At 40.9% G+C, this 25,684-nt stretch overlaps 2 protein-coding genes across 2 annotated transcripts in view; one reads left to right on the top strand and one right to left on the bottom strand.

Moving 5' to 3' along the window:
• NUDT11 (nudix hydrolase 11) overlaps window positions 1-25,684 on the top strand; it is a 526,486-nt gene that overhangs the window by 416,285 nt on the left and 84,517 nt on the right. The window lies entirely within an intron of this gene.
• Window positions 9,425-24,514, bottom strand: LOC126946758 (acyl-coenzyme A synthetase ACSM6, mitochondrial-like). Its single transcript, XM_050777424.1, is given in 8 exon segments — window positions 9,425-9,499; window positions 15,659-15,782; window positions 17,930-18,012; window positions 19,223-19,340; window positions 19,342-19,373; window positions 20,969-21,116; window positions 24,323-24,427; window positions 24,429-24,514. Coding segments are annotated over 8 exon segments (723 nt in total). The 5' UTR covers window positions 24,467-24,514.

Genomic DNA, 25,684 nt, shown 5'->3' with positions numbered 1-25,684 from the left:
GTCTTAAAGTCACAAAATGCAAATGAGAGATTCAAAGATTTACAGCTGAGACCCTGGAGGTCCAATAATCATAACCTGGAAGGTTTACTATTTGTTGGAGTCCCCATAGCATGGAAATGAGTTTGCCCCGGGATGATGAAGAACAACTTCCTGCCTTCAGATTTCTCACCTTCTCCTCTCCCCACCCTAACCAAGGTCTCAGGTACATATGCATGCGCACAAAGAAAATGGTTTTATTCTTTCCAGGAATGAAAAATGACCTGAAAGGCCTCTTTATTTCAGAAAGGTCTGTGGAAGCAGAAGTGAAAGCTGAAATAAAAAAGATGAAGATGAAAGTAGATAGTCTTTACAAAATCTACAAAGAATGACTACTGAGAAAGAGTAACATGTCAATGTGTTCATTGACACAAATGCTGTTGTATGAACCATGTGTCAACCAAAGGAGACAATTATAATTTCCTTTAAAATATTTTATGCAATATTTGTGGCAAATTAAGTCTTTAGAAAATTGTGCTTGTCCTTCCTGCCATGATTTCTGTAATCTGCGTATTTCCTTTCCCTTCATACATTCTTGTTTGTAATTGATTAGGTAGAAGAAGAGGAACTGGTACTGGCATCTTTACATTGAATACCTGGGTCACCTTTAGATCTATTTTCACAGTCCTTTAGGTTTTGGTCATATTACATTGCATTTTTCCTGCCATATGGCTAATCATTTTTTATTAAATGTGAGACACTGTAAAAAATATTCAGAAACAAACTGAGGCCTAGTTGGATGTTATCTTGCAGAAAAAATGGGAGTCTACTTCTGGTGAATAGTCAGGGGTACTAGCAGACCTGGACTCCCTTCATCCAGTCAGCAATTGAGGGCATCAGTGAAGGCTCAGTCCTTATAAAGGTCAATGTATTTCCTGTCCACCTTTATTCCTAGTGTGTGACTCTTCTGGGTCCCAACAAAAGCTACTGGACTTTAGTAGGGATCACCTTCATTGGAAGACCCTCAACTCCACTTGTTTTCCATCCAATCCCATGCAGTGTGCAAAGGCTGCTGTGCTTCTTTATGTCTCAGTAGTCCCCTCTGGAATTAAGCAGTGAAACTCAGGGAAATGGGCCCCAAATGCTAGGCTGACCTTTGTCCTAGGTTTTCTTCTTATCCATCTTGGCCTCATGTCCTTTAGTGCCATGTTAGCAATTGGATGCGTTCAATCATGTGTTTTACATTCTGTCTGGTGTTCTCCATTGTTCTCATGGGAGATCAGAAGCTTCAGATACACTCATCCCCACTCAAAAGCAGAACTCCTCCTTTGCTTTTCTTAAGATTCATGTTTTGTGTTCCTAGTTCTCAAGTGCACAGCCGGGGTAATGATGTTCTCACTGGCTTCTCATTTGCATTAAACTGTGAGCTTCTTTAGGGTGGGAACAGGTCCCTGCTCACCTTGCATCCTCAGTACCTCACAACAAACTCCTTGTTTTGGGTCACTCCAGACAGCATGTGCTGAAGGATGGCTTAGATGTTCAGGAACAAGTGCATTCACTTTCTCTTTGAAGTGTTTTTGTCCCTGTTTCCTAAAGTTATTTGAATTTTACTTGTCCTTCGTATGAAATCAATTATCAAATGAGATCCTTTGAATCAGAATCATGAATAAAGTAGTGTGAGGGCAACACAGCAAACCTATCTTTTTAGGCTATTGCCATTTTCTGCCTCCACTATCAATGAACTAAACCTTGTTAAACTCGATCAACACCGGGGTTGATGGTTTGCAGTTGTCACCTATTTCCAGGACATAACACCCTGACTAAGGAGCCATTCAGATTATTTTTGATTTAGTAGATGTGCCCAGCACTCAGATTTACCTTTTCTGTCAACCAGAATCTTTGAAGTCGATGACAAGAGTTCCAATCCTGAATCATGGAAACGTGCAGTAGTGAACTACAGGATTAATGACATCATGTCCTGGAAGGAACTCTCTAAGGCTGATTGTCTGGGTTCTGGCATCAGCCTCTGACTGAGAGTCAGGTCTCCCCATGGGAGGAGTCAGACAAGGAATGGTACCCTGCTCCATCCTGATTGATTTAGTTGTGATGAGTTGGTCAGGTCTGGTTTTCCACATTGAACTAAAATGAGCTTTCACTATGTCAAGCACAAGACTGACCCCAGAAGGATGCATAGTGCATCTCATAGAAGCTTTTTATAGTCCTTGATTTATTTACTAGTGAGTAGGAGTATAGAGCTATGAAGAGGAACCTGAAATTACAGAGGACTTGCCAGCAGGCCAGAGTTTGATTTTATTTTTGCCCTCAATGGGAGGCTTCCATTCTCCCTCTCATTGTGAAGATCTGTTGGTATATATATGGGAAGGTTGGCAGGGGACCTTTCAATCACAGCCTTCAGATGCTGGAAGGGAAGAGGAATCCCACACTGGCTACTGGATCATATGCATTCATTTCTTTCCCTTCTCATCTCAGGAAGCTGAGATGAAAGAATGTGAGCAAGCAGCAAAGGAGAGGGAGCTGTCAGAGGCGGAGGGAAGCTTGAAATTGGTAGTTGAGGAAATACACACCTACAAGTGACTTCAGAGACTGAACACCAACCTCTTGGGAAACCCGTGTTGGAGTATTTTGTTTTTAACCTTTGTACAATGTTTATACCTGATTAACACAGAAAGATAAACAAATGGTCAGAAGACATATTTAGAGAGAGAGAAAACTCACACAAGAGAAAACAAAGTACATTAAGATTTACCAATCACTGGCCGAGCGCAGTGGTTTACGCCTGTAATCCCAGCACTTTGGGAGGCTGAGGCGGGTGGATCACGAGGTCAGGAGATCCAGACCATCCTGGCTAACAGGGTGAAACCCCATCTCTACTAAAAATACAAAAAATTAGCCAGGCGTGGTGGCGGGCGCCTGTAGTCCCAGCTAATCGGGAGGCGGAGGCAGGAGAATGGCGTGAACCCGGGAGGCAGAGCTTGCAGTGAGTCAAGATCGTGCCACTGCACTCCAGCCTGGGCGACAGAGTGAGACTCCGTCTCAAATAAATAAATAAATAAATAAATAAATAAATAAATAATAAATAAGATTTACCAATGACCAACAACTGTGAAGTAATAAAACGTTTCCTGACTCCACTGCTGGCAGATTGTGTTGAAACTCAGTTTACACAAACTTCTAAGGATGATTGTCATCATCCTTAGGAAACTGCATTGTTGTAGGATCAGTCACATCCTTAAAAAGGACTATGCCTGTTTATAAGCCCAGTTGTTCTTCCCTGTGAAATACAGTAAGGATATTAGTACAAGGAGAATAGAGATTTATGATAAGTGATGCTCAATGAAGGATAAATTAAGGACATACTGAGAGTAGGTAAGGAAATTGCCAACTCAGAACCCAGCAGGCATTAAATAATAGATGAGGAATCAATATAGCAACAGTTTTTTATCATACTGTATTTTTATAACCATGTGAAATGTGTTTTCTATCTATGGATAGATTGTGTAAGGGTACAGTTGTGAGGATAACAGGAACATGACAGGTTATTTAAAATCATACTTAAAATGGTGCTTTACCTGATAAAAGTGATTCTAAACCATAGGAAAATAATGGAAGACACAGAAGAGCAGCAGAGGTGGGTAGAAGACTACTACAGATGCCAGGTAAGGAGCCTTCTTCCTAGCAGTTGCAGAATCCTTCAGCACTGATGCAAATGATCTCATGGCCCTTAGACTCCTTAAACATATGGTTTCTCATGTGCTGGCTTTTTCAGATCGCCACTTCTGAAAGAAAGGCTCACGACAACTAGGTAAGTTTTATTTTTTTCTTTCTTTCCTTGCTTTTGGACATAATCTGCCAGGTCAGGCAGGACGTGGATGTATTTTTCTCCCCACATCTTTGTGTTTAAGCCTTGCAGAGGGAGATGGAAGAAGAGAAGGCTGCCTACAAGCAGCACAGGTAGGTAACTGTGATGGACATTTTTAAGGATGTTTTTGTTTTAAGACAAAGCTTTGAGTGTCTAGTAAAGAACTTATTCAAGTTCATTCTTTCTCTGTCTCCAAGACAGGAAGTGATTGAAAAACAGAGAGTGGTTTCCAGCTGCATCCATGTCCCTACAAAGGACACAAACTCATCCTTTTTTATGGCTGCATAGTATTCCATGGTGTATATGTGCCACATTTTCTTAATCTAGTCTGTCACTGATGGACATTTGGGTTGATTCCAAGTCTTTGCTATTGTGAATAGTGCCGCAATGAACATACGTGTGCATGTGTCTTTATAGCAGCATGATTTATAATCCTTTGGGTATATCCCCAGTAATGGGATGGCTGGGTCATTCTTAGCAAACTATCACAAGAACAGAAAACCAAACACTGCACGTTCTCACTCATAGGTGGGAACTGAACAATGAGATCACTTGGACTCGGGAAGGGGGACATCACACACCGGGGCCTATCATGGGGGGGGGGGGGAGGGGGGAGGGATTGCATTGGGAGTTATACCTGATGTAAATGACGAGTTGTTGGGTGCTGACGAGTTGATGGGTGCAGCACAGCAACATGGCACAAGTATACATATGTAACAAACCTGCACGTTATGCACATGTACCCTAGAACTTAAAGTATAATAATAATAATTTAAAAAAAAAGAAAAGAAAAGAAAAGAAAAACAGAGAGTGCTGGAGAGACACATTAGTCAGAAGCCAGCTAGTGGACAACCAGGCCTGGAGAATCTTCCCCTAAGAGGTAGGAGCTCACTGTGAAGGCAGCCATGTAACTTCTGCTGTACAATCCACACACTCTGCTTCTCCTTTTGGGGGTGAGGGGTAAGGGTGGAGGGTAATTGTTATGTTGCCTGTAAAGAGTTTTCAGCACTTGCTAAAGAGAACAGTTGTCTCACTGGGTGTCAGGACACAACTCAGGCCCCTCCACTGACTGTGGATACCACGCCACCCTGAGCTTTTGGTTACTTTTAACTGAGGTGATGAGCCTAGAAGGGAAATGGGCCTGCTCCACTTCCCACCTTGAGTCAGTGTGAAGACTTTATTTTTCTTTCATTTGAGAAAAGCAACACCAATAACATTTTAGAATTGGAACTGTATGTCCTAATGAGAGAGGAAATTTTATTGCTATGTCTTCGTGAATCAATATTGTACAATAAGATATGTTTTAGGAAAAGAGGCATTTATTTACTATTTTTGGATCTTCCTTTATTATTTTTGTTTGTTTAAATTGTTTATTGTGAACTATACAATTCCATTAGTAATAAATTTCTATGCAATTTTACTCCTCTAACATTTTAAGTGTAACCCTAAAACTTCACAGTTAATTCCCATAGCTCTTACCTTTTCTCATTACTATTATTAGTCTCTTTAAATCATTTCTGTTCATTAATATTTATAATACCTGATCTGATATGAAAGTTAGATTAAATATGAATCCAGAGAATTGTGAATGTCCCGATGGCTTGAAAAAAAGGAGCAGGGCTATTCTTGTCCAGGGTTTATTGATACTCTTTTTATCCATGAATGCTATTTTAATTTTTAGTCTGTGCTTAATTTATAAGTAGTTCCCTCTGATATGTACTGGGAACTTCTGATTTAGAGTTGATTTCCAGCTAGTTTGAGCCCTACTTGTTCGCAGTTAGTTGATTTGTTAAGACCAGGGCTCTGTGGTGTCTCTCAAGGACAAGGGTCCAGAGAGTTCCAGGGTCCTCTGTGGCATCTGGTTAACAAACTCTGTAACTCTGGTAAGGGACCTGCCTGTGGCAAAGAGAGTGACATGGCAGAGGTGGACATGAAGGGTTTCTTATTCTGCAAAGAGCATGCAAGCCAGAATAAGCCCCGATCCCTTCTCTGGCCCTTAGCAGATTCAGGACCTCATTTAGTTCCCATGAGGAACAGCAGCTGCATCCCAACTGAGAACACAGAGAAGATAAAGGTAAATGCTGTGGTCATTTTCACTGTGCCTACTTCAGGACACTTTTGTCTTTTCATACAGCACCCTCTCCTGGCCTTGTCTCTAGTTCGTGTGTTCTGTGGTATCTTCTCTGTCTCTTTACTTTTCAAAAATCAAAATATTCCCCCACAAGGCTTCAGTCTTCTCCATACCAAGCTGGTCATCTTTGGTGGCACTTCCAGAAACCATAAATGCTTAAGGGCCAAGGACTGAAGAGCTTTAACTGTTCTGCTTCCAGAAATAACATGAGAAGAAGCCACTTAACTCCAGTGCTGTAGGTCTCATGGCCCAATAGACCCTGACTGATCCTTTTTACTCAAGATGTTGCTGAGTCCCCGCCCCACATATGTGGGGATTTTTTGTTGCTGTTATTTAATTCCTATGGGGTAGGTGACTAACTTTTAGAATATCTGCTGTAATCCCCATAAGTGAAAAATATGAAAACTCATTCATCCAGTATTAATATGTGCTTTGTGCAATTCTGAATGCTCTTTGACAAAGCAAATTCTGTAATTCATCACTGTCCCATGTCTGTTGACAACTTTGCTATGCAAAAATGCCCCCCTCCCCATCCAGTGGTGCCTTTGATCGAGTACTCTAGTTGTCAGAGGTTTTATATTTGTAATAGAAAATGTACACTGGATGTGAGATAGTGAAGAGTGAAAGTCACTAATTACCTACAAGGACAATTCCCAACAAAGGCCTTAAATTATGGTCAGCTAAGCTGTTTCTTATGTGGTCCCTGTAACTTTCATAGCTGGTGAGTCCTCCGATCACACATGACAGGATTTCTGCACTTGAAATTAAATCACAGTTGTTTTAATTCTGTTATTTAGAATTCCCATCTCATTTTTCCATGGACAAAATTGTTCTTTATGTCATAGTGTATTTAAAATTTGGTAATACCTGTGAGTTAAAATAAATATTATAGCTGTACTTAACTAACTTCTATAGATTAGATTGTTCTATCAGAAAGCCCTTTCCCAGTTCCCCTGCAGGACGTCAGTAATTCACATCTCCCCAGAGCTCTTTGTGCCCACAGGTTGTACCTCCAGAGAGGAGAAGACCCTTTGTCAGGAAGGGAGACAGAGGGGGACAAGAGGGCCTTGCAGGTAGAGATGGGATCAACTTCCACTCTGCCTCTTGCAATCTGTGTGACCCTTGGTGAATTTTCTCCTTCTTCTGGGATCTTCTTTCCTGTGATTTAGTGCAGAATGGCCACACTGACCTTGCAGCATTCTGAGAATCAGAGATAGGACATAAAAGGCCTGTAAAAAGTTCTCCCAAGAGTAGCTGTGATTTGTGTATGAATAATGGGCTTTTCATTCCTCCTTTTCTCTCTGTTTATCACTTGCCAGGAACCAACTTCAGTGATGGTGGTGAGGGAGGGATGTGAGTACACCTGGGCTAGACACTCATGTGTCTGGACTAATGCTGTTTTATTACTGCATAATGACTCTGTCTTCCCTGGAACAGGACCTAGAGTGCCTGCGTTTACAGACAGACACAGTGGCATGTGGTGACAGCAGGTTATCCTCATGGCTTCCCTTCACACCCCAGCTGTCCTCAGGACTCAGTAGAAGGGAGATTTTTTGGCACTGACACTGCTATTTTGAAACCTGGTGAAAGGAAAGGTGCCAAGGACTGTCACCTGTTACATAGGGTGCAGCTTGCATTGGTGTTGGTGTTTTTGTCCATCATATTAATGCATTTTGAGACTTTTCTTCCTTCTGCTCTGCAGGTCAATATGGCGTCAGAAGGGCCCCTTTCTCAGAATTGCCCTACTTGCTCTACTGCATGGCTGGCCCTTCAGGACCATTCGTGGGCTGCCAGACAACTCCTCTGCCTGGGTGGCCTCTGGGAACACGACCACTGCCTCCATGCACACCACTTGGTATGTTGATCTGAACAGTATGGACTGACTTTTAAAGCGGATTTATCTTTTTTTGTTTTCCTCATTGAGTGAATAGAAAGAAATGTCACAGATGGTACTGCAGGACTTTGCAGTACAAGTGTAACACTGGCTGGGGATGTGGTTACTTTTTTTTTTTTTTTTTTTTTTTTTTTTGAGATAGAGTTTCACTCTTGTTGCCCAGGCTGGAGCGCAATGGAGCAATCTCGGCTCACCGCAATCTCCACCTCCCAGGTTCAAGTAACTCTCCTGCCTCAGCCTCCCAAGTAGCTGGGATTACAGGCATGTGCCACCATGCCGGGCTAATTTTTAGTAGAGACAGGGTTTATCCATGTTGGTCAGGCTGGTCTCGAACTCCTGACCTCAGATGATCCGCCAGCCTCAGCCTCCCAAAGTGCTGAGATTACAGACATGAGCCACCGCGCCCGGCGACGTGGTTACATTTGTCAAGTTTCTGAGGACTCACAGTGGGTTGCATCATCTCCATCACGAGCAAGGCAGCAGGTATCTCTTGTAGATGAGGAAAGAGATTGCTTATAGAAGCCACAAATACCAATTTTGCAGGCATGTATGGAACCTTGACAAAGTGGCCAGCTCTGTGAGGGATGAGATGCACCCTTGACTTACAGTGCTTCCTATGTCCTGCAGCAGAGAGACACACAGCAAAGGGCAGGGATCCTGTGACCATCCATAATGGAAGCACGAGTGAAGGGCCCCAGAGTGCAAAAGAGGAAAACAGATTCTTCTGAGAATAAAGAGGAGGGTGTGGAAGAGAGCTAAAGTGAGGAGATGTCACATGGGGGGTTGTTGAACTCACTTAGGTGGAGCTGGAAGGCCGCTTCTGGCAAGTACAAGCAGTGTGAGCAGGAGCATAGTGGCTGCGTGAGGGCCACAGCAGAGCCATTATGGGAGAGCTCAGATGGCACAGTGTAGACAAGGGAATTTTCCTCCCAAGAAGTTCCTTGTTGCCTTAAAGCCTTTAGTCCATTATCTGCAGGAAAGATGATTCTTTCCCCGGATGTGTGAAGGCTCTGGATCAGGGTGAATGAATGCCTAGAGGTCTGGGAAATGTAATTTGGTTCTATGAGGGGACCCTGTCTGCCTGAGTTTATTATGACTCAAGGAGACTAACAGTGGTTCAGTGGAGCTGCGGCCTTGGCCTTCAGAAGGAGACTAACTCTGGTGGGGAACTGAAGGCCTGGCAGGTTGGGTCTCAGCTCATTCCTGGCACCCTCTGCTTCTCACCTCTGACTCCCAGCTTTGTATCTCCAACATTGTCATGCAAAATTGTCACCCTTCCCTCTGTCGCTGCTGTCTGAGCCCAGACACCAACTTTCAGTGGAGCTCAGAGCCTCAGCTTTCTTATAAATGAGCTGGGGATGATGTGGTTGATGAGGTCATTGTGAAGACGAAGAGACCAAGCCCATAAAGAAAACATCTTGCAAAATAGCTTACAGGTGTTAGACACTCACCACCTCACTGTTTAAATGAAAATATTCCCACTCAGAAGATCATCAAAAGATGTTCGTTGAAGTTCATTAGATAAACCATAGGCTGTAACAGCTCAGGCCCAGAGATTTCCAATCCCTGTTTCAAAAGATAAGGCATAGCCCCTGTCTCCACGATTAAAATTCAGATTCTACCAGATAAAAGAAAAGATAATTATAAGAATATGTACACAGTTAAATTGTAAGACCTATACCTGAGACCCGTAGATAATTGCTTTCCATGGCATATAGACACAGATGCAGCCACACACAGAAGTATTTATCAGGGGCACAGAAATTTTATAAAGGACAAAGTGTATATAAGGCAAAAGAAGATCACATGGAAATTCTTCTTTTTTTTTTTTTTTTTTTTTTTTTTGCCTTACAGGACAAGCTGAAAATTGAAGAGGCCCCTGAGCTGTGACAGCCATGCTGTGGCTCCTACATAATTTGGAAAAAGTATCCAATACATTTTATGCTCCCTGCCCAGTGCTGCCTTGTCTGTCTCTAATCTTCCGTAGTGTTTCTCCTAATAAAGGTTTGCAGTCCTATCTGTCTGGGAATCTGCTTCCTTAGGACCAGATGACCCTCCAGTATACCAGGTGTGATTCCTCATACACTGTTCAAACCCGGGCAGATATTGCAATGCTGGCTGCAGAAGCAGGGTTGCCCTTTGGGTAGTGTTGACTAGGAGGGCCCCAGGGGGGCCTTTTGGGGTTGGGGAACATCCTGTATCAAGCCATGAGTGGCGATTGTGCTCATTCATTTTAGAAATGGTCATTGGGCACCTGGTGGCTGCCAGTCACAGGGGTTCCTTGTGATAAGATAGACAGAAATGTATCCCCATGAGGTGGCTGATTTATCTCAATAGGGAATAGAAGAGGGACCAGCAGTGGCTGTGGAGCCAGTGATGAGACCCTGCAGAAGCTCAGGGTTTGTCAGAGCCCTATCCCCACTGAACCAGCTGCCCCTAGTAGTACCAAGTGCAGGTGGGTCTGACAGAAGCTGAGCTGGGAGCAGATATTTCTCAATAAGTTTTGTGTCCCTCCACCATCTTTCTGTAATTTTTAAATTGTGGCATGTACAGAGGTTGATGATGAGAGGCTCCCTCTGAACAGGACTGGAGAGGAGCACAGAGCATGGGGGGTGAGATTTGTAAGAGAAAGGGACACACAGAGAAAGAATGAGAGTGGGGGAAGAGAAAGGGGGTAGGGGGAAGGACAGAGAGAAAGAAGGAGAAAGAGAGAGAGAAAGGAGGGAAAACGGAGGGAGCAGAGAGAAGCAGAGAAAGAAAGAACTGAGAACAAAGGCCCAGGTGAGGGGATAGGTTGTATCACTATTATTGTTCAGTTCAAAGAATTTTTTAATTTCCATCTTGATTTCATTGTTGACCCAATGATCATTCAGGAGCAGGTTATTTAATTTCCATGTATTTCTATGGTTTTAAGGGTTCCTTTTGTAGTTGATTTCTAATTTTATTCCACTGTGGTCTGAGAGAGTATTTTATATAATTTCGATTTTCTTAAATTTACTGAGACTTGTTTTATGGCCTATTGTATTGGCAGAACCCACCCCCAATATTTCAACGTAGGTTCTTTCTATTTTCATAAGTGTCGGCCAGTTGAGAAATAAAGAGAAAGAGTACAAACAGAGGAATTTTACAGTTGGGCCTCCAGGAGTGACACCACATATCAGTAGGATGGTGATGCCCACCTGAGCCTTAAAGCCAGCAAGTTTTATTGAGGATTTCAAAAGGGGACGGGGTGCAAGAACAGGGAGTAGGTCACAAAAATCACATGCTTCAAAGGGCAAAAAGGAGAACAAAGATCACATGCTTCTGAGGAAACAGGACAAGGGCAAAACCAGAAACTCCTGATAAGGGCCCAGCAAAGATCGGAAGGCAAAGGGCAAAAGCAGAATTACTGATAAGGGTCTATGTTCAGTGGTGCACGTATTGTCTTGATAAACATCTTAAACAACAGAAAACAGGGTTTGAGAGCAGAGAACTGGTCTGACCTCAAATTTACCAGGGTGGAGTTTCCCAATCCTAGTAAGCCTGAGGGTACTGCAGGAGACCAGGGTGTATTTCAGTCCTTATCTCAACCACATAACACAGACACCCCCTGAGTGGCCATTTATAGACCTCCCCCCAGGAATGCATTCCTTCCCCAGGGTGTTAATTATTAATGTTCCTTGCTAGGAAAAGAATTTAGCAATATCATCCCTACTTGCACGTCTGTTTATAGGCTCTCTGCAAGAAGAAAAATATGGCTCCATTTTGCCTGACCCCACAGGCAGTCAGACCTTATGGTTGTCTTCCCTTGTTCCCTAAAATCGCTGTTATTCTGTTCTTTTTCAAGTTGCGCTGGTTTCATATTGTTCAAGCACACGTTTTACAATCAATTTGTACAGTTAATACAATTATCATAGTGGCCCTGGGGTGATGTACATCCTCAGTTTACGAAGATAACAGGATTAAGAGATTAAAGTAAGACAGGCATAAGAAATTATGAAAGTATTATTTGGGAACTGGTAAATGTCCATGAAATCTTCACAATTTATGTTCCTCTGCTGCAGCTCCAGCTGGTCCCTCCATTCAGGGTCCCTGACTTCCTGCAACACTATTATATGGTCTATCTTGGAGAATGTTCCATGTTCTGATGAACAGAATGTATATTCTGCAGCTGTTGGGCAGAATGTTCTGTAAATATCTGTTAAGTCCATTTGTTGTAGGGTATAGTTTAGGTCCTCTTTTACATTGTTGGTGGGAGTATTAGTTAGTTCAACCATTGTGGAAGACAGTGTGACAATTCCTCAAAGACCTAGAGACAGAAATACCATTTGATCCAGCAATCCCATTACTGGGTATATACCCAAAGGAATTTAAACCATTCTATTATAAAGATACATGTATATGTATGTTCATTGCAGCACTATTCACAATGGCAAAGACATGGAATCAACCTAAGCACCCATCAATGACATACTGGATAAAGAAAATGTGGTATATGTACACCATGTAGCCATTAAAAGGAATGAGATCATGTCCTTTGCAGGGACATGGATGGAGTTGGAAGACATTATCCTCAACAAACAAATGAAAGAACAGAAAACCAACCACCACATATTCTCACTTATAAGTGGGAGCTGAGTGATGAGAAAACATGGACACATCGGGGGGAACAACACACAGTCGAGGCTGTCGGAGGAAGGCGTGGCAGGCGGGAGAGCATCAGGAAGAATAGCTAATGGATGCTGGGCTTAATACCTAGGTGAAGGGATGATCCGTGCAGCAAATCACCATGGCACAAGTTTACCTATGTAACGAACCTGCACATCCTGCACATGTACCTCTGAACTTAAAAGTTGAAGAAAAAAAAAGTCACACTTAAACACATAAACATGTATTTATATATTTAATAAATATGAAATATTAAACAATGCATAATATACTTAATAGACAAAATATTAAACAATATATTATATATTTATAAATATAAAATTTTTTATATATACGCATATATATGTGTATATATACTTAAATGATCTCTTCTGAAGGTTGAAAGAGGCCAAAGTAGGTAGGGCTTAAAAACAAGGGCTTCTACTGATGGTTTTGGAACCTTATAAATATACTAAAAGCCACTCAGGTATATATTTAAAACGGTGAATTTTACAGTATATGAATAATATCTCACTTAAAACATTTAAGCAAGTAGCTGTGTGACCTTGGCAACTTGTTTAGCTTTTCTACCTTGACTGATTCATTGCACATTCAGCTTATTGTCTTACCATGAGAGAGGAGGCAGGATGAACATTGGGTGACCATGAGCTGTATTGGCTCTAAAGGCCTTGGAAGGTCTGGATCGTCCCCACCTCTCCAGTGACTCCTGCATCCCAGCCCCCTGACCCTCTGTAGTCTGTGCATTAACCCTCGGAGGGTTTCTCTGGTGCAACCTGATCCCTTCCACCCAAGATGCCACCTCCCCCACCTGGTGAACTCTTATTTGTCCTTCAGCTCTCAGAACAGGAATTTCTTAGGGAAGGTTTTCTTAATTCCCTAAAAGAAGTTAGATTATTTGTAATATACCTTCACTGAGTTCTGGTCTTCACTTCAGAGCAATTATTTCTGGTTTTGGCTATACTTCTACTGCACAATTCTTTGATTAAATCTGCTCTGCTACTCTGCATCCCCGTGAAGGTTGTTGTGGCTTGGCTTATCACAATGTCCCCATGCTTAGGAGAGTGTGGGCTTTCCATAAGTGTTCATGGAATGAGTGAGTGAATGAATGAATCAGAAATCAGGCACAGAGAAAGACAGAGGGCCCTCTTATGACTCCTTCAGTTGTTCTATAGCATAGTTGTATTGGAATCTAGGTCATGTGACTTCTAGTCAAAATATCACCAGACTCACATTTTGTCTGATATTTTAAAACATAAGAGATGATCACTCCTAGCCATTACTTTTCTGACCCTATGTACAATGCCCCTGTCTTTCTAAGACTCACACCACTTACCTTTACTACCCTCTACTACTCCTGGTTGCTATAATTTCCCAATCTCCCAGTCATTCCTTATTCATTAAAACCTTCATCATGAGGTTCATGATCTTTCCTTTACTCCATGTGCCACCATCATCCTGAGTGCCTCCTACATGTATATGAATGACCAGTCCTACCCTCTGGTCTCTTCATTTATTGACCCTGATCTCTAGGGAGTGTCATGACACTTAATCCACCTGTGGTTATACCCTTGTGTTGGCATCACCTGCAAATGTTCTACCTCTGAAATCTTAAGTCTATGTATCTCACTTTTTGACCACTATTGCTATGGACTAAATTGTATCTCTCCCAAATCCATGTGCTAAAGCCCTTCTCCTCACTGTGATGGTATTTTGAGATGGGGCTTTTGGGAGGTAATTGGCTTTAGATTAGGTCATGAGAGTGATGCCCTCATGATGGGATTCCTTCCCTCATAAGAAGAGACACTGGACGTGGGGGCTCGTGCCTGTCCTAAATACTCTGGGAGGCTGAGGCAGGAGGATCACTTGAGGCCAGGAGTTTGAGACCAGCCTGGGCAACATAGTAAGACTCTGTCTCTACTAAAAAATATAAATAATTAGCCAGGTGTGATGGTGTGTACCTGTAGTCCCAGCTGTTTGGGAGGCTGAGGTTGGAGAATCACTTGAGCCCAGGAGTTTGAGGCTGTAGGGAGCTATGACTGCATCACTGCACTCCAGTTTAGGCAATAAGGCAAGACCCTAACTCTTAAGAAAAAAAGTAACAACAACAAAACAGAGAAAGAGACTTTTTGCTCTCTCTCTTCCTTTCTCTCTCTCTCTCTCTTTCTCATTCTCTCTCTCTCTCTCTCTTTCTCTCTCTCTCTCTCTCTCTCTCTCTCTGTCATGTGAGAATACCACCAGAAGTTGGTAGTCTGCAACGCAGAAGAGGGCCCTCCCCAGAACCTGACCATGTTGGCACTCTGATCTTAGACATCCAGCATCTACAACTGTGAGTGAAATAAGTTTTGGTCATTGAAGTCACCCAATCTATGATGTTTTGTTACAGCAGCCTAAGCAGCCTAAAACAACTACCTTCAGTCATTCCAGCTCCTTTGACATCCCCAGTGCTTTGCCTTCACAAAACTTATCTGCCTTTTCTTGAATTCTTTTCCTTCCCCAGTCAGCTTAGTTTCTTAGTCTTTCATCTTAACTATTTTCTTTCCAATATCACTAGATCCCTTGCCCATTGCCCTTTTATTGGATCTTCTTGGCACAACTTTAATCCTGCTTCAATCCAACTGTTCACTTTCACAATGCTTATATCTGTGTTTTAGAGTGATATTGGAGAAAATCATGCAACTACATAGATTAGTGACTTTGAGGATTAATGCTCAGCAACCTCAAATGTGCTCTTATAATTACCCATTTCTCCTTTATTTTCACAATCTGCTCTTTCTTCTGTATTCAGCAATGATCATTTTAAACATCTTCCACTCAGAATTCTATCACATCATTTTCTCATTCTCATCAGGTGACATTGCCTCATACTTCACAGAGTAAACAGGAATTGTCAGGTGGAAACTAGCTCAACTACCTGCTGTGAAAACTGTAAGTTTATAAGTTATCTGTACTTGTAATTCTTTGTCTTGCAATGAAAGGCGGGGAGGGGTCCCTTTAGATTAAAACAATTCCTTTTCCCGTGCGTCAGATCCAGTTCTGCATTTCTAGTGTGTGCTAGTGCTCTGAGAATGTGTGTACATAGTGAATGGACAAGTTTGGTTTCTGGCTGAATGGTGAATCAGCATCAACCTACAGTTGCTGTCTTGCCATAGCCTTCATAGATGTTCAATTTAGTGATGTGTTTCCAGTCCTCAGTCACCCCAGGGCTGATGGATCCTCCTACAGCCACACAAAGCTTCAGACTCTTAAATCTGTAGCTGCAGAGGCATCAAAAGTTGTTCTTAGCCTTAGTGAGTATTTCTACCAATAGCAGGTCTGTTGTGAGAAAGAAACTTGCAAAAATGATACAGATATTGCCAAGTATGTAGGAGGTACTCATTAAGTGATAGTTTATGTTCTTATTACTAGTCTTTTAGATTATTCAGACACCCCAGTTACATCAATCTCTATGAAGACTCATTTGCTCTTCTGGACAAGTAGTATTCATGTTAAAAGTAAATCAATAAGTATTAACTGATGGCAGGAAGCCAGCCTTCGGTAGAAACCCTTCTGAGTTCTATTACCACCCCAAAAGCCTTGCCTGTGTATAAAGAATGTGTCAGCAATGGTAAGGTAAAGAAAGAACTAATTTTCTGAAGTCTAGGGATGGAGAGAGAGCCACCAATTTTACAAACTGAGCTGAAAGTCTCTGGATATTATGAGAAGTTTCCATAGGGCCCCAGACATAGAATAGTAGTGAACACTTTATGAACCCACAATTCATTTTATGTGTATTTTATTTTGGTAATGGTTGAAGGTTCCAGTGTGGGAAGATGATTAGAGCAAAACTCTTCATGGTCTCAGATAGAGATAGAATGATTATGTATTTTGAACATAATAGTGTCAATTAATTGTTATGTGGTAGCTCATCTGTATTAGATAATACTTGCCCACCCAGTTAGGTCTTGAGACTGAGAAAGATCAGAACTGGAGAACTGTTTCTGAATTAATTCCAAAGGCACCATCTTATCATTGCCTTTTTATTGTTAATTTTAGGGTACAAGTGAGAGTTGACTATTTGTAAAATTTTAAGTCCTTTTCTTTCAAGAGTATAAGAAATAATCTATCTGGGCACAGTGGTTCATGCCTGTAATCCCAGCATTTTGGGAAGCAGAGGTAGGAGACTTGCTTGAGCCCAAGAGTTCAAGACCAGGCAACATAGTGAGACCAGGTCTCTAGAAAAAATGAAAAAAAAAATCCAGGTGTGGTGGCATGCACCTGTAGTCCCAGTTACTTGGGAGGCTGAGATGGGAGGATCCCTTGAGCACCTCAGCAGCCCAGGCAACAGAGCAAGTCCCTGTCTCAAAAAAAAAAAAAAAAAAAGAAAGAAAGAAAGAAAAGAAAGAATCTGAACATTTTATATGGGATGACATGTTGATGAATAAAGATATACTGTATTTTAACTTTTTTTAATTGCTCCATAAAATGCCAATGAACTAGACATTTGTTTATGTCATCGTAATTTAATATGTTGCTATTGTTTGCTACCACAAATGCTCCCTTCATAGAGTATATGTCCTTGCTCACACAGCTAAAGTAAAATTTAGAGTTAAATTATTATTTAGCAAACTCTAAGGCATGACACAATGCTTTGGAACCTGTGATTTCTCATTAATCTTTAGTGATGATTAATCTGGGCACAGACTCCACAAAACATTGGCAATTCCACTTTTCAGTGGGTACTCTAGAGAATTCTAGGATATGTGCAAAGATTCTTATTTCAGCAGCTTGGAAAAGATTCAAGTATCTTTGATAGGTACTTGGGGCTCATTAACATATAAATCATACTAAGGAATACTATGCAATGATTAAAATATATTGCACATATTATCATAAATAGAGCTCTAAGGAACAGTGTGGAGTGAAAATGCAGGTTTTACTATGATATATATAGTATGATACCATCTATATAATCTGATCCCAATATTTCAGTATATTGCAATGAAGATAGGTAGATAAAGATAGATATGAATTTATTTTTAAAACATCTAAAAGGATTTACATTCAATAAAGAAGGTGGTCTTCATTTTTAATATTTACCTTATTTACAGGTAATGCATTTGTCTTTAATGTTTGTCTTTTTAAAGGGAGGTATAATTCACAAATTGATTAAGCAAACTCAACTTTATGATTATAATTTAGTTTTATATTCTGGACTCCTCTGGAGCCAGAAGATATGGCCTTGAATAGTCACAAGATAATAAAAAAAATCCCACACTCTAACAAAGTTATTGTCATAAATGGCAACAAGATAGGTGTGTTAATGAAAGATAGGATTGGATCTACTTCAACAAATTGAGGGTTTCTAATCTATTTATGATACCATGAGTGGAAATGGACTCTCTCCTGAAAGATCCTCTCTTACCTGGCGAAACACTTGTGCTGAAGCAGTTCCTGGTACATCAGTGGATTTGCAGATAGAGTGTTGGTGGAAGACCTGAACAGAGCCTGGGACCACAAGGAAGAAAAACCAAATCTATATGTTAAATGGGAAAGATAGTGAGACCGTGGTGGGGAAGGTTCAGGGAAGATGGCCACTAACTTTGAGACTCAGCTGGGGCATACCCTTTGTCTTGGAGATTTAGTGATTCTTCACCCTCCAGACCTTGGGAGAGAATTTAGCTTCAGCTGTGTGAACCTAGCAGCTATCATGTTATTCACTGATATCTGAATAGATACACAATGAGGCATTTACTTCTGGATCCTAGAAGCCTTATTTTGATCTTTGTTGCTTCGAATAATAAGCCTGGATATTGTCAGTAAAATTGTGGATTGTGGATTGTGGAGGCACTTAAGAGGTTAGCACAACAGTTTAGAGATTGTGCTGTGGAGTCCAATAGACCATGATTGCTTAATGTCTAATTCCACCTCTGTGATTCCTTGGGCTAGGTATTTATCCTCTATGAGACTCAGTTTACCCAGTTTTTCCCTTACAGGGTTGTTGGGGAGATGAAATGAAATAATGCATATGAAGTACTGGTGAGTAGTCAATGAATAGTAACTGATATTAATATTGTCTTCTTCAATATCATTATTGTCTTTCAAAAGTTTTCTTTTCAGGCCAGGAACAGTGGCTCACGCCTGTAACCCCAGCACTTTGGGAGGCCAAGGTGGGTGGATGACCTGAGGTCAGGAGTTCGAGACCAGCCTGGCCAACATGGTGAAACTCTGTCTCTAGTAAAAATACGAAAACTAGCTGGGCATGGTGGCGGACACCTGCAATCCCAGCTACTTGGGAGGCTGAGACAGGAGAATCGCTTGAACCCGGGAAGCAGGAGGTTGAGCCGAGATCACGCCATTGCACTCCAGCCTGGGCGACAGAGCAAGACTCTGTCTCAAAAAAAAAAAAAAAATGTAGTGAGCCGAGATCATGCCATTGCACTCCAGCCTGGGCAACAGAGCAAGACTCTGTCTCAAAAAAAAAAAAAAAAATTTCCTTTTGAGTGATACAACTGAAGTAGCCAAGTCCTCCCAATTCCAAAGGCCCTAGAGAAGTGAGAGGGCATTGCTCTCAGAAGTAGGGAGAGCATCTTTATGTCAAGATCACACTCCAGATTTAATTCTTGATTTGCCCCATTTGGGGCATGAGCCACTGGGCCATTGCTAATACCTCTTTCTGGCCTTTGCCCCATGTCCCACAACAAGGACCTGGTCTTACATTTAGAATAGTCTCAGGACAGAAAATTGGCATGTGACATAGAAACACACGGGCTCCTTGGAGCTGAGCTCCCAAGGCGGTACTTAGAGATAAAGATCCATCAAAGGCATCACTTAGACCACAAAATACTTGTTAGCTGGAGGTCCATCCACCATCTAAAGAGGAATAGGAAAGCCATTTGGATTTTCTCATGTTAGTACTAGCAACAATAATAATTCGTTTTTTTTTCTTTTTTTTTTTTTTTTTTTTTTTTTTTTTTGAGACGGAGTCTCGCTCTGTCGCCCAGGCTGGAGTACAGTGGCCGGATCTCAGCTCACTGCAAGCTCCGCCTCCCGGGTTCACGCCATTCTCCGGCCTCAGCCTCCCAAGTAGCTGGGACTACAGGCGCCCGCCGCCTCGCCCGGCTAATTTTTTGTATTTCTTAGTAGAGACGGGGTTTCACCGTGTTATCCAGGATGGTCTCGATCTCCTGACCTCGTGATCCACCCGTCTCGGCCTCCCAAAGTGCTGGGATTACAGGCTTGAGCCACCGCGCCCGGCCAACAATAATAATTCTTGCTATTATCAAGCACTAACCTGTGGAGAGAAACAAGGACCACCCAAATGGAAACAAACAAAGGCTATGAGACCAGGAGGCTAATGGAGTCTCCTTAAATTCTGTGGTTATCACTTAACTGGTATGATACTGCCTTCCAGGAATCATGGCTTTCAGGGGTCTCTGAAGTGTCTCTGAAGTGTAATTAATAAAATTGATTAATGATTTGAATAAATGAATGATCTCCTAAACCATTTTAATAAATGAGTTAGAATAGTTTCTCCTATTCTAATTCTCTACCTGATATCCACTGGCCATTATAGCTTGTGAGAGTCAAAGCCTTTGAGGTGAGTATGAACATCACATACACCTATTTCCCCTAAGGGACTTTTGGGTAGAGTTTGTTAAGAGAACTTGAGTGTGGAGTCACAACACACAACCATTTATCTTACGCAGAATTGAATGTAAGGTCGGTAAACTTAACCGCAGACAAGCCAAACTAAAACAAATGCCACCCAATTAATTACTTAATTGAGTATTCAACCAAAGAGATTGAAATGAGTTTCAGCATCCCTTGAATTTGCCAAGAGAGGCATTTACTTCTGAACTCCAGAAGCCTTGTTTTGATCATTGTTGCTTTGAGTAATAAGCCTGGATATTGCCAGTAAAATTGTGGCAATTTTACTGATGCTAGAAAGAGGCATTCGCGTTGGCCCAGTGACTCATGCCCAAAAGTATTCGTGAGCTACTTAAATAATGTTTTTAAAGGGGTAGTGTGATGACATGTGATTCTCATCTTAGAATCTGACTCTAGAACCCCAAACCCTCATAAATTGTGACTCTATCTCTGTGTTTATTACTACATATAGTGGTCAACACAATTATTCACCCCGGTGCTGGTAGCACTGAAGAACAAGTAACATCCAACGGTGCGTCTTTGGGGTAATCATCCTGGATCCCTCCTCAGCTGCATGGATTTACTGCTCTTCCTCTTTTTTCCACATACTCTTAGATTTTTTATCTGTAGTAATCTGCTTTTGATCCTTTGGTATACACCCTCCCACCCTGCTTTCAGCCCTGTTCCTTCTCTCAATATTGATGTTTTCTGCAATCTTGAGTAACGAACTCTTTTCTTAGCTTTAGTCTCATGAAACTCTCCCTTTACCACCCCAGAGAAGAGCTTTCAAGCCTGAACAGAGTGTGTGAGGACTATATCTGGAAGCCTGGCTGAATTCCATTCCCAAATCATACTGGGAATACTCGGCCAGTTTAGAAGCTCCCATTGTCCCATTGGTGAAGAATATAGCCATTGGATGTTGACTTTTTGTCCCCATGAAGGTCTGCTTTGGAGGTACAACTCTATAAATTACAAAAGATGCAACAGCAAGGTTCTAAATTTAGGTTCTCTGACCTACAGCCTAGGCTCCTGGTTTGGTAATCTTTTATTTTTTAAAATAACAGCTAATATCTTGGTATATTGGGGGATGATTTATTAGAGGTGCAGCTGCCATTTTTTCCCTTAATTTTTTTGCATTAATTTCTGTTGGATAAGTAATATACGATGCCTTTATGTTTCAGCCTTATTTTTCTCAGTAAAATACCCTCTATTTACTCAATTGCTCAAGGCAAAAATCTGTAATAATCCTTATTATCAGTCTTTCTTTATCTATCTACTTATCTACCCAGCTATCTATGCCACATCCTAACCATTGGCAAACTCTGACAACTTTACCTCTACAACATGTCACAAGTCTGTGTCTCTTCATTATCTGTACTCAGGGCTGGGACTAAGGTGGAGCAAGTGAAACATTTGTGACAGACATGATATTTAAGGGGATACCAGCAAATTCAGTAGTCAAGATAAATAATATTTTATCAAAATATTTTTAAAATAATCAAAACTAATGTCAAAAATTAATAATAAAATATCCAAATTTAATTTAATTAATTTATTTATTTTTGAGATGGAATCTTGCTCTGTCATCCAGGCTGGAGTGCAATGGTGTGATCTCAGCTCACTGTAACCTCTGCCTCCCGAGTTCAAGCGATTCTTCTGCCTCAGCCTCCCAAGTAGCTGGGACTACAGGGGCCTGCCACCACGCCCAGCTAATTTTTACAATTTTAGTAGAGACGAGGTTTCACCATGTTGGCCAGGCTGGTCTTGAACTCTGACCTCAAGTGATCCGCCTGCCTTGACCTCCCAAAGTGCTGGGATTACAGGTGTGAGCCACCGTGCCTAGCCACAAAATTTAAAATAAGTACATGACAATGAACGCTCCCAAAGTGGTCAAGTATTCCCCATATGGTTTAGGAATGGGATTCAATCAAGCCAGCTTCAAGGTATAGTTCTCACACAGCCTGTAATCCAACCAGGCAGTTGCATGACTCACCTTATTTGGTCACCCTAATCTTGTCTCTGCTTCCAATAAAATTGTATTTATAAAAATAGAAGCAGGTGATCTGTCAGCAGAAGTTTGCCAATATGATTTTTTTAATTAAAAAATTAAATTACTGTATTAAAAACATAAAATTTATAAAATTATAAACAGATGATATACATATATAAAATAAATATATAAAATTATATACAAATTTTTAAACTTCAATTATGAAAATTATTTTATAATTTGATTTTTAAAATGTATTTAAAAATTAAAATATTATTTATCTTGATCACTGGATTTTTCAGTGCCCCTTTATATTTTGTGCCTGAGGCGAGTTCCTCATTTGCCTTGCAAATTCCCAGTCCTGTCTCCACTGCCACCATCATGGTCTACAACAACACGGCTTCTCAATTGGATGACTGCAATAGCCTTCTACCAGCTCCCTTTACTACCTGTCTTGTCGCTCATTGTTCAGACAGCAGTTGAAGGAGTTTTTTAAATGTCACCCAGATCAAGTCCTTCCCCTCCACGTTCCACAGACCACTCCTACATGACCTACAAGACCCGCTGTAATCTCGCTCTCCCTTGCTATTTAACCTCCTCTCCTCCCACTCTCTTTTCCACTCACCACACTTCAGGCACCCTGGTATTCTTTCTGTTCCTCAAACAAGTCAAGCTCCTTCCCACCTCAGGTCCTTTACCTTAGTATTCTCTCTGATATTATTCCTAGATATTCAAAAGGCTGGCTCTATAGTATTCAAATCTCAGCTTGTCCTCTCCTAAGAAGCCACCAAATCTAAAATAATTCCCCCATCTCCACATAAGATCACTCTATTTAATTTGCCTGTTTTGGTTGGGAGTTTCTTTTGGAAACTGTATTACCTTGATGGTTTATGTGTTTTCTTGTTGTCCATTTTGTTGTCTAGAATATAAAATCCATGAGGGTAGGAGCTTTGTCTGTCTTGTTCACTGTTTTTTTTTTTTTTTTTTTTTTTTTACATCTCTGAACACTAAAATATTACTCTCTAAAGACCGCATTTATAATTATCAAACTTAATACAGTAGTCCCACCTTATACTTGGGGGATATGTTCCAAGACTCCCAGTAAGTGCCTGAAACCACAAATAGTACTGAACCCTATATACACTATCTTTTTTCCTAAACATGCATACTTATGATAAAGTTTTATTTATAAATTAGGCACAGTAAGAAATTAAAAACAATAATTAATAAAATAGAACAATTACAACAATACACTGTAATAAAAGTTGTGTGAATGTGATCTCTCTCTCTCTCAAAATATCTTATTGTACTGTAGTCAACTATTTTGGACCATGGTTGACCACAGGTAACTGAAACCACAGAAAACAAAACCACAGATAAGGGGAGACTACTGTATTTGGCTAACCTGAGGATAAATATGGCATCATTTTGTTGTTTTAATATGTATTTTCCCATATCCCAGTGACAGTGAGTTTTTTTTATTATTATTTGTTTAAATTTAAGGGATACAAGTGTAGTTTTGTTACATAATGGTGAAATCTGGGCTTTTAGTGTAACCGTCACCAAAATAGTGAACATTGTACCCATTAAGTAATTTCCCATTATTCACCCTCTCAAAACCTCCCACCTTTGCGAGTCTCCAGTGTCTATTATTCTACACTCTATATTTGTGTGTACACATTATTTAGTTCCCACTTATAAGTGAGAACATGCAGTATTTGACTTTGCATTTCTGTTATTTCACTGAAGATAATGGCCTCCAGTTCCATTCAGCTTGCTGCAAAAGACATAATTTCATTCCTTTTAATGGCTGAATGGTATTCCATTATATAATTATATATATTTTTATATATAAGCTTTTTATTATGTTTTGATGTGTGTTTATATTTTTATCACCTATTTTTTTTACCATCTCAGAATGAATGCTCAAGTATGAATCAGAAGATGAGACTTTCACTCAGACTGAGAACTTGTAGGCCAGATCAGGGATTCTTCTGTTGGTGGTGTTGGGGAGTTACTCTGTTTTTTTGTGTTTTTGTTTTTTTTTTTTTTTCAGGACTAGAAATTACCATTAAGCTTTTCATTACAACCACTCACACCACCTTCCCATACAACATTCTGTCTTCCAAAATCAGACATTCTGTTGATTTAAGTTTCTCTTTTTCAGTGTCCACTTACTGAATCATCTCCTTGAAAACCAACCACCCATCATAGCACTTATCTGACACCAGGAGCTTGGTCTTCAAGGTAGGGCAGTCGAACATGGCAGAGTCCATGAGTGGAAACAGCCTCACTGGCCACAAAGTATTGGGCTTTAGACATGTGTAATTGATAGCAAATTTCCTTGGCAGTCAGCTGGAGACTCCCAGGCACAAAGATGATTTCTGAAAAAGTCACAAATAAGGCTTCATACATATCTTTTGAGCAGAGAATATTTCCTCAAACATCCTGGAATGTACAGATGAGGTCTCTGGAATACCCCCTCTCTTGGGAGTTTGTCCTCTGTATTGGGGCAGCAACATGATGGTGGCTGGGGAAGAACTGAGACATGCAGGAGACTGAGCTCATTGAAACAATCCAGTGATCAGTGGCTCTGCTGCTGTTATCCTTTCCCCTGGAGCAGTCCTAAATTTATATGGTTAGGCTTCAGACCACTAGTTACTTGAAATATAGCCTGATTTTGAAACTGTGATGCAAGGGGGTTGTGGAAACTTCCTCTTTGTTGTTTCCTCCTGGCTTGAGAATGGCTTGTGCTATGGATTTCTGGATTTGCATTGGAGACGAAAAACAACAACAAAAACAACTTCCAGCCTTTGGCTGTTTCTGTAGATTCTTTTGCATCCGTCTAACACCTACTGGGGGCCTCCTATGAGACTGGGACATGCTGGGTGCATCTGTGTGCCAGAGGCTGTTCTAACAGAGCCTTCTCTTCACTTTTCAAGCTTGGAGAACTAGAATACTTCTAGGAGAAACTGATGATGACGTTGCTTGTCTTTCAACGCTTATACATCCTAATATAGACATACTGATTTTGGAAAAGGATCTAGTTAACCAATGCAGGCGTTTCCCACATACCCCACCTTAACTTCTGCTTCTCAAATGGAAATTCTTGGGCACCATAAAAAAGTCATTGTTCATAGTAGCCCAAATGTGGAAACAATCTAAACAATCTAAAATATCTATTGACTGATGAATTGATACACATTGCTATTGGCCTCCAGCTCCTTGCCCTGGTAACTTTCCTTAGTTATTCTTGTAAGTCCTACATTTTGTAGCTATTGCTATTGGAGCAAACAATTGTCCAGGACCCCAAATTCTACACCTTACAGCATGGCATAGATGGTTTTGACTTGGAACTTTTTAAAGAAGTTGTCAGTGGTCATCTATCACAGATCCTGAAAAGACTTTATAATGCACTCAGGAAACAGCTAATATGAGCTATGCTATTTTCATACGATCTTACCAGGAAAAAATAGTTACAAAAGATACCCAGAAAAGAAATGAAAATGTACTATATGGTATCACCGAACATGAACTAGT

The sequence above is a fragment of the Macaca thibetana genome, chromosome X (assembly GCF_024542745.1).
Source record: "Macaca thibetana thibetana isolate TM-01 chromosome X, ASM2454274v1, whole genome shotgun sequence".
Taxonomy (NCBI): Eukaryota; Metazoa; Chordata; class Mammalia; order Primates; family Cercopithecidae; genus Macaca; species Macaca thibetana.
The sequence above is the reverse complement of the archived record's forward strand: the minus strand, read 5'-3'. Positions and strand labels throughout refer to the sequence as shown.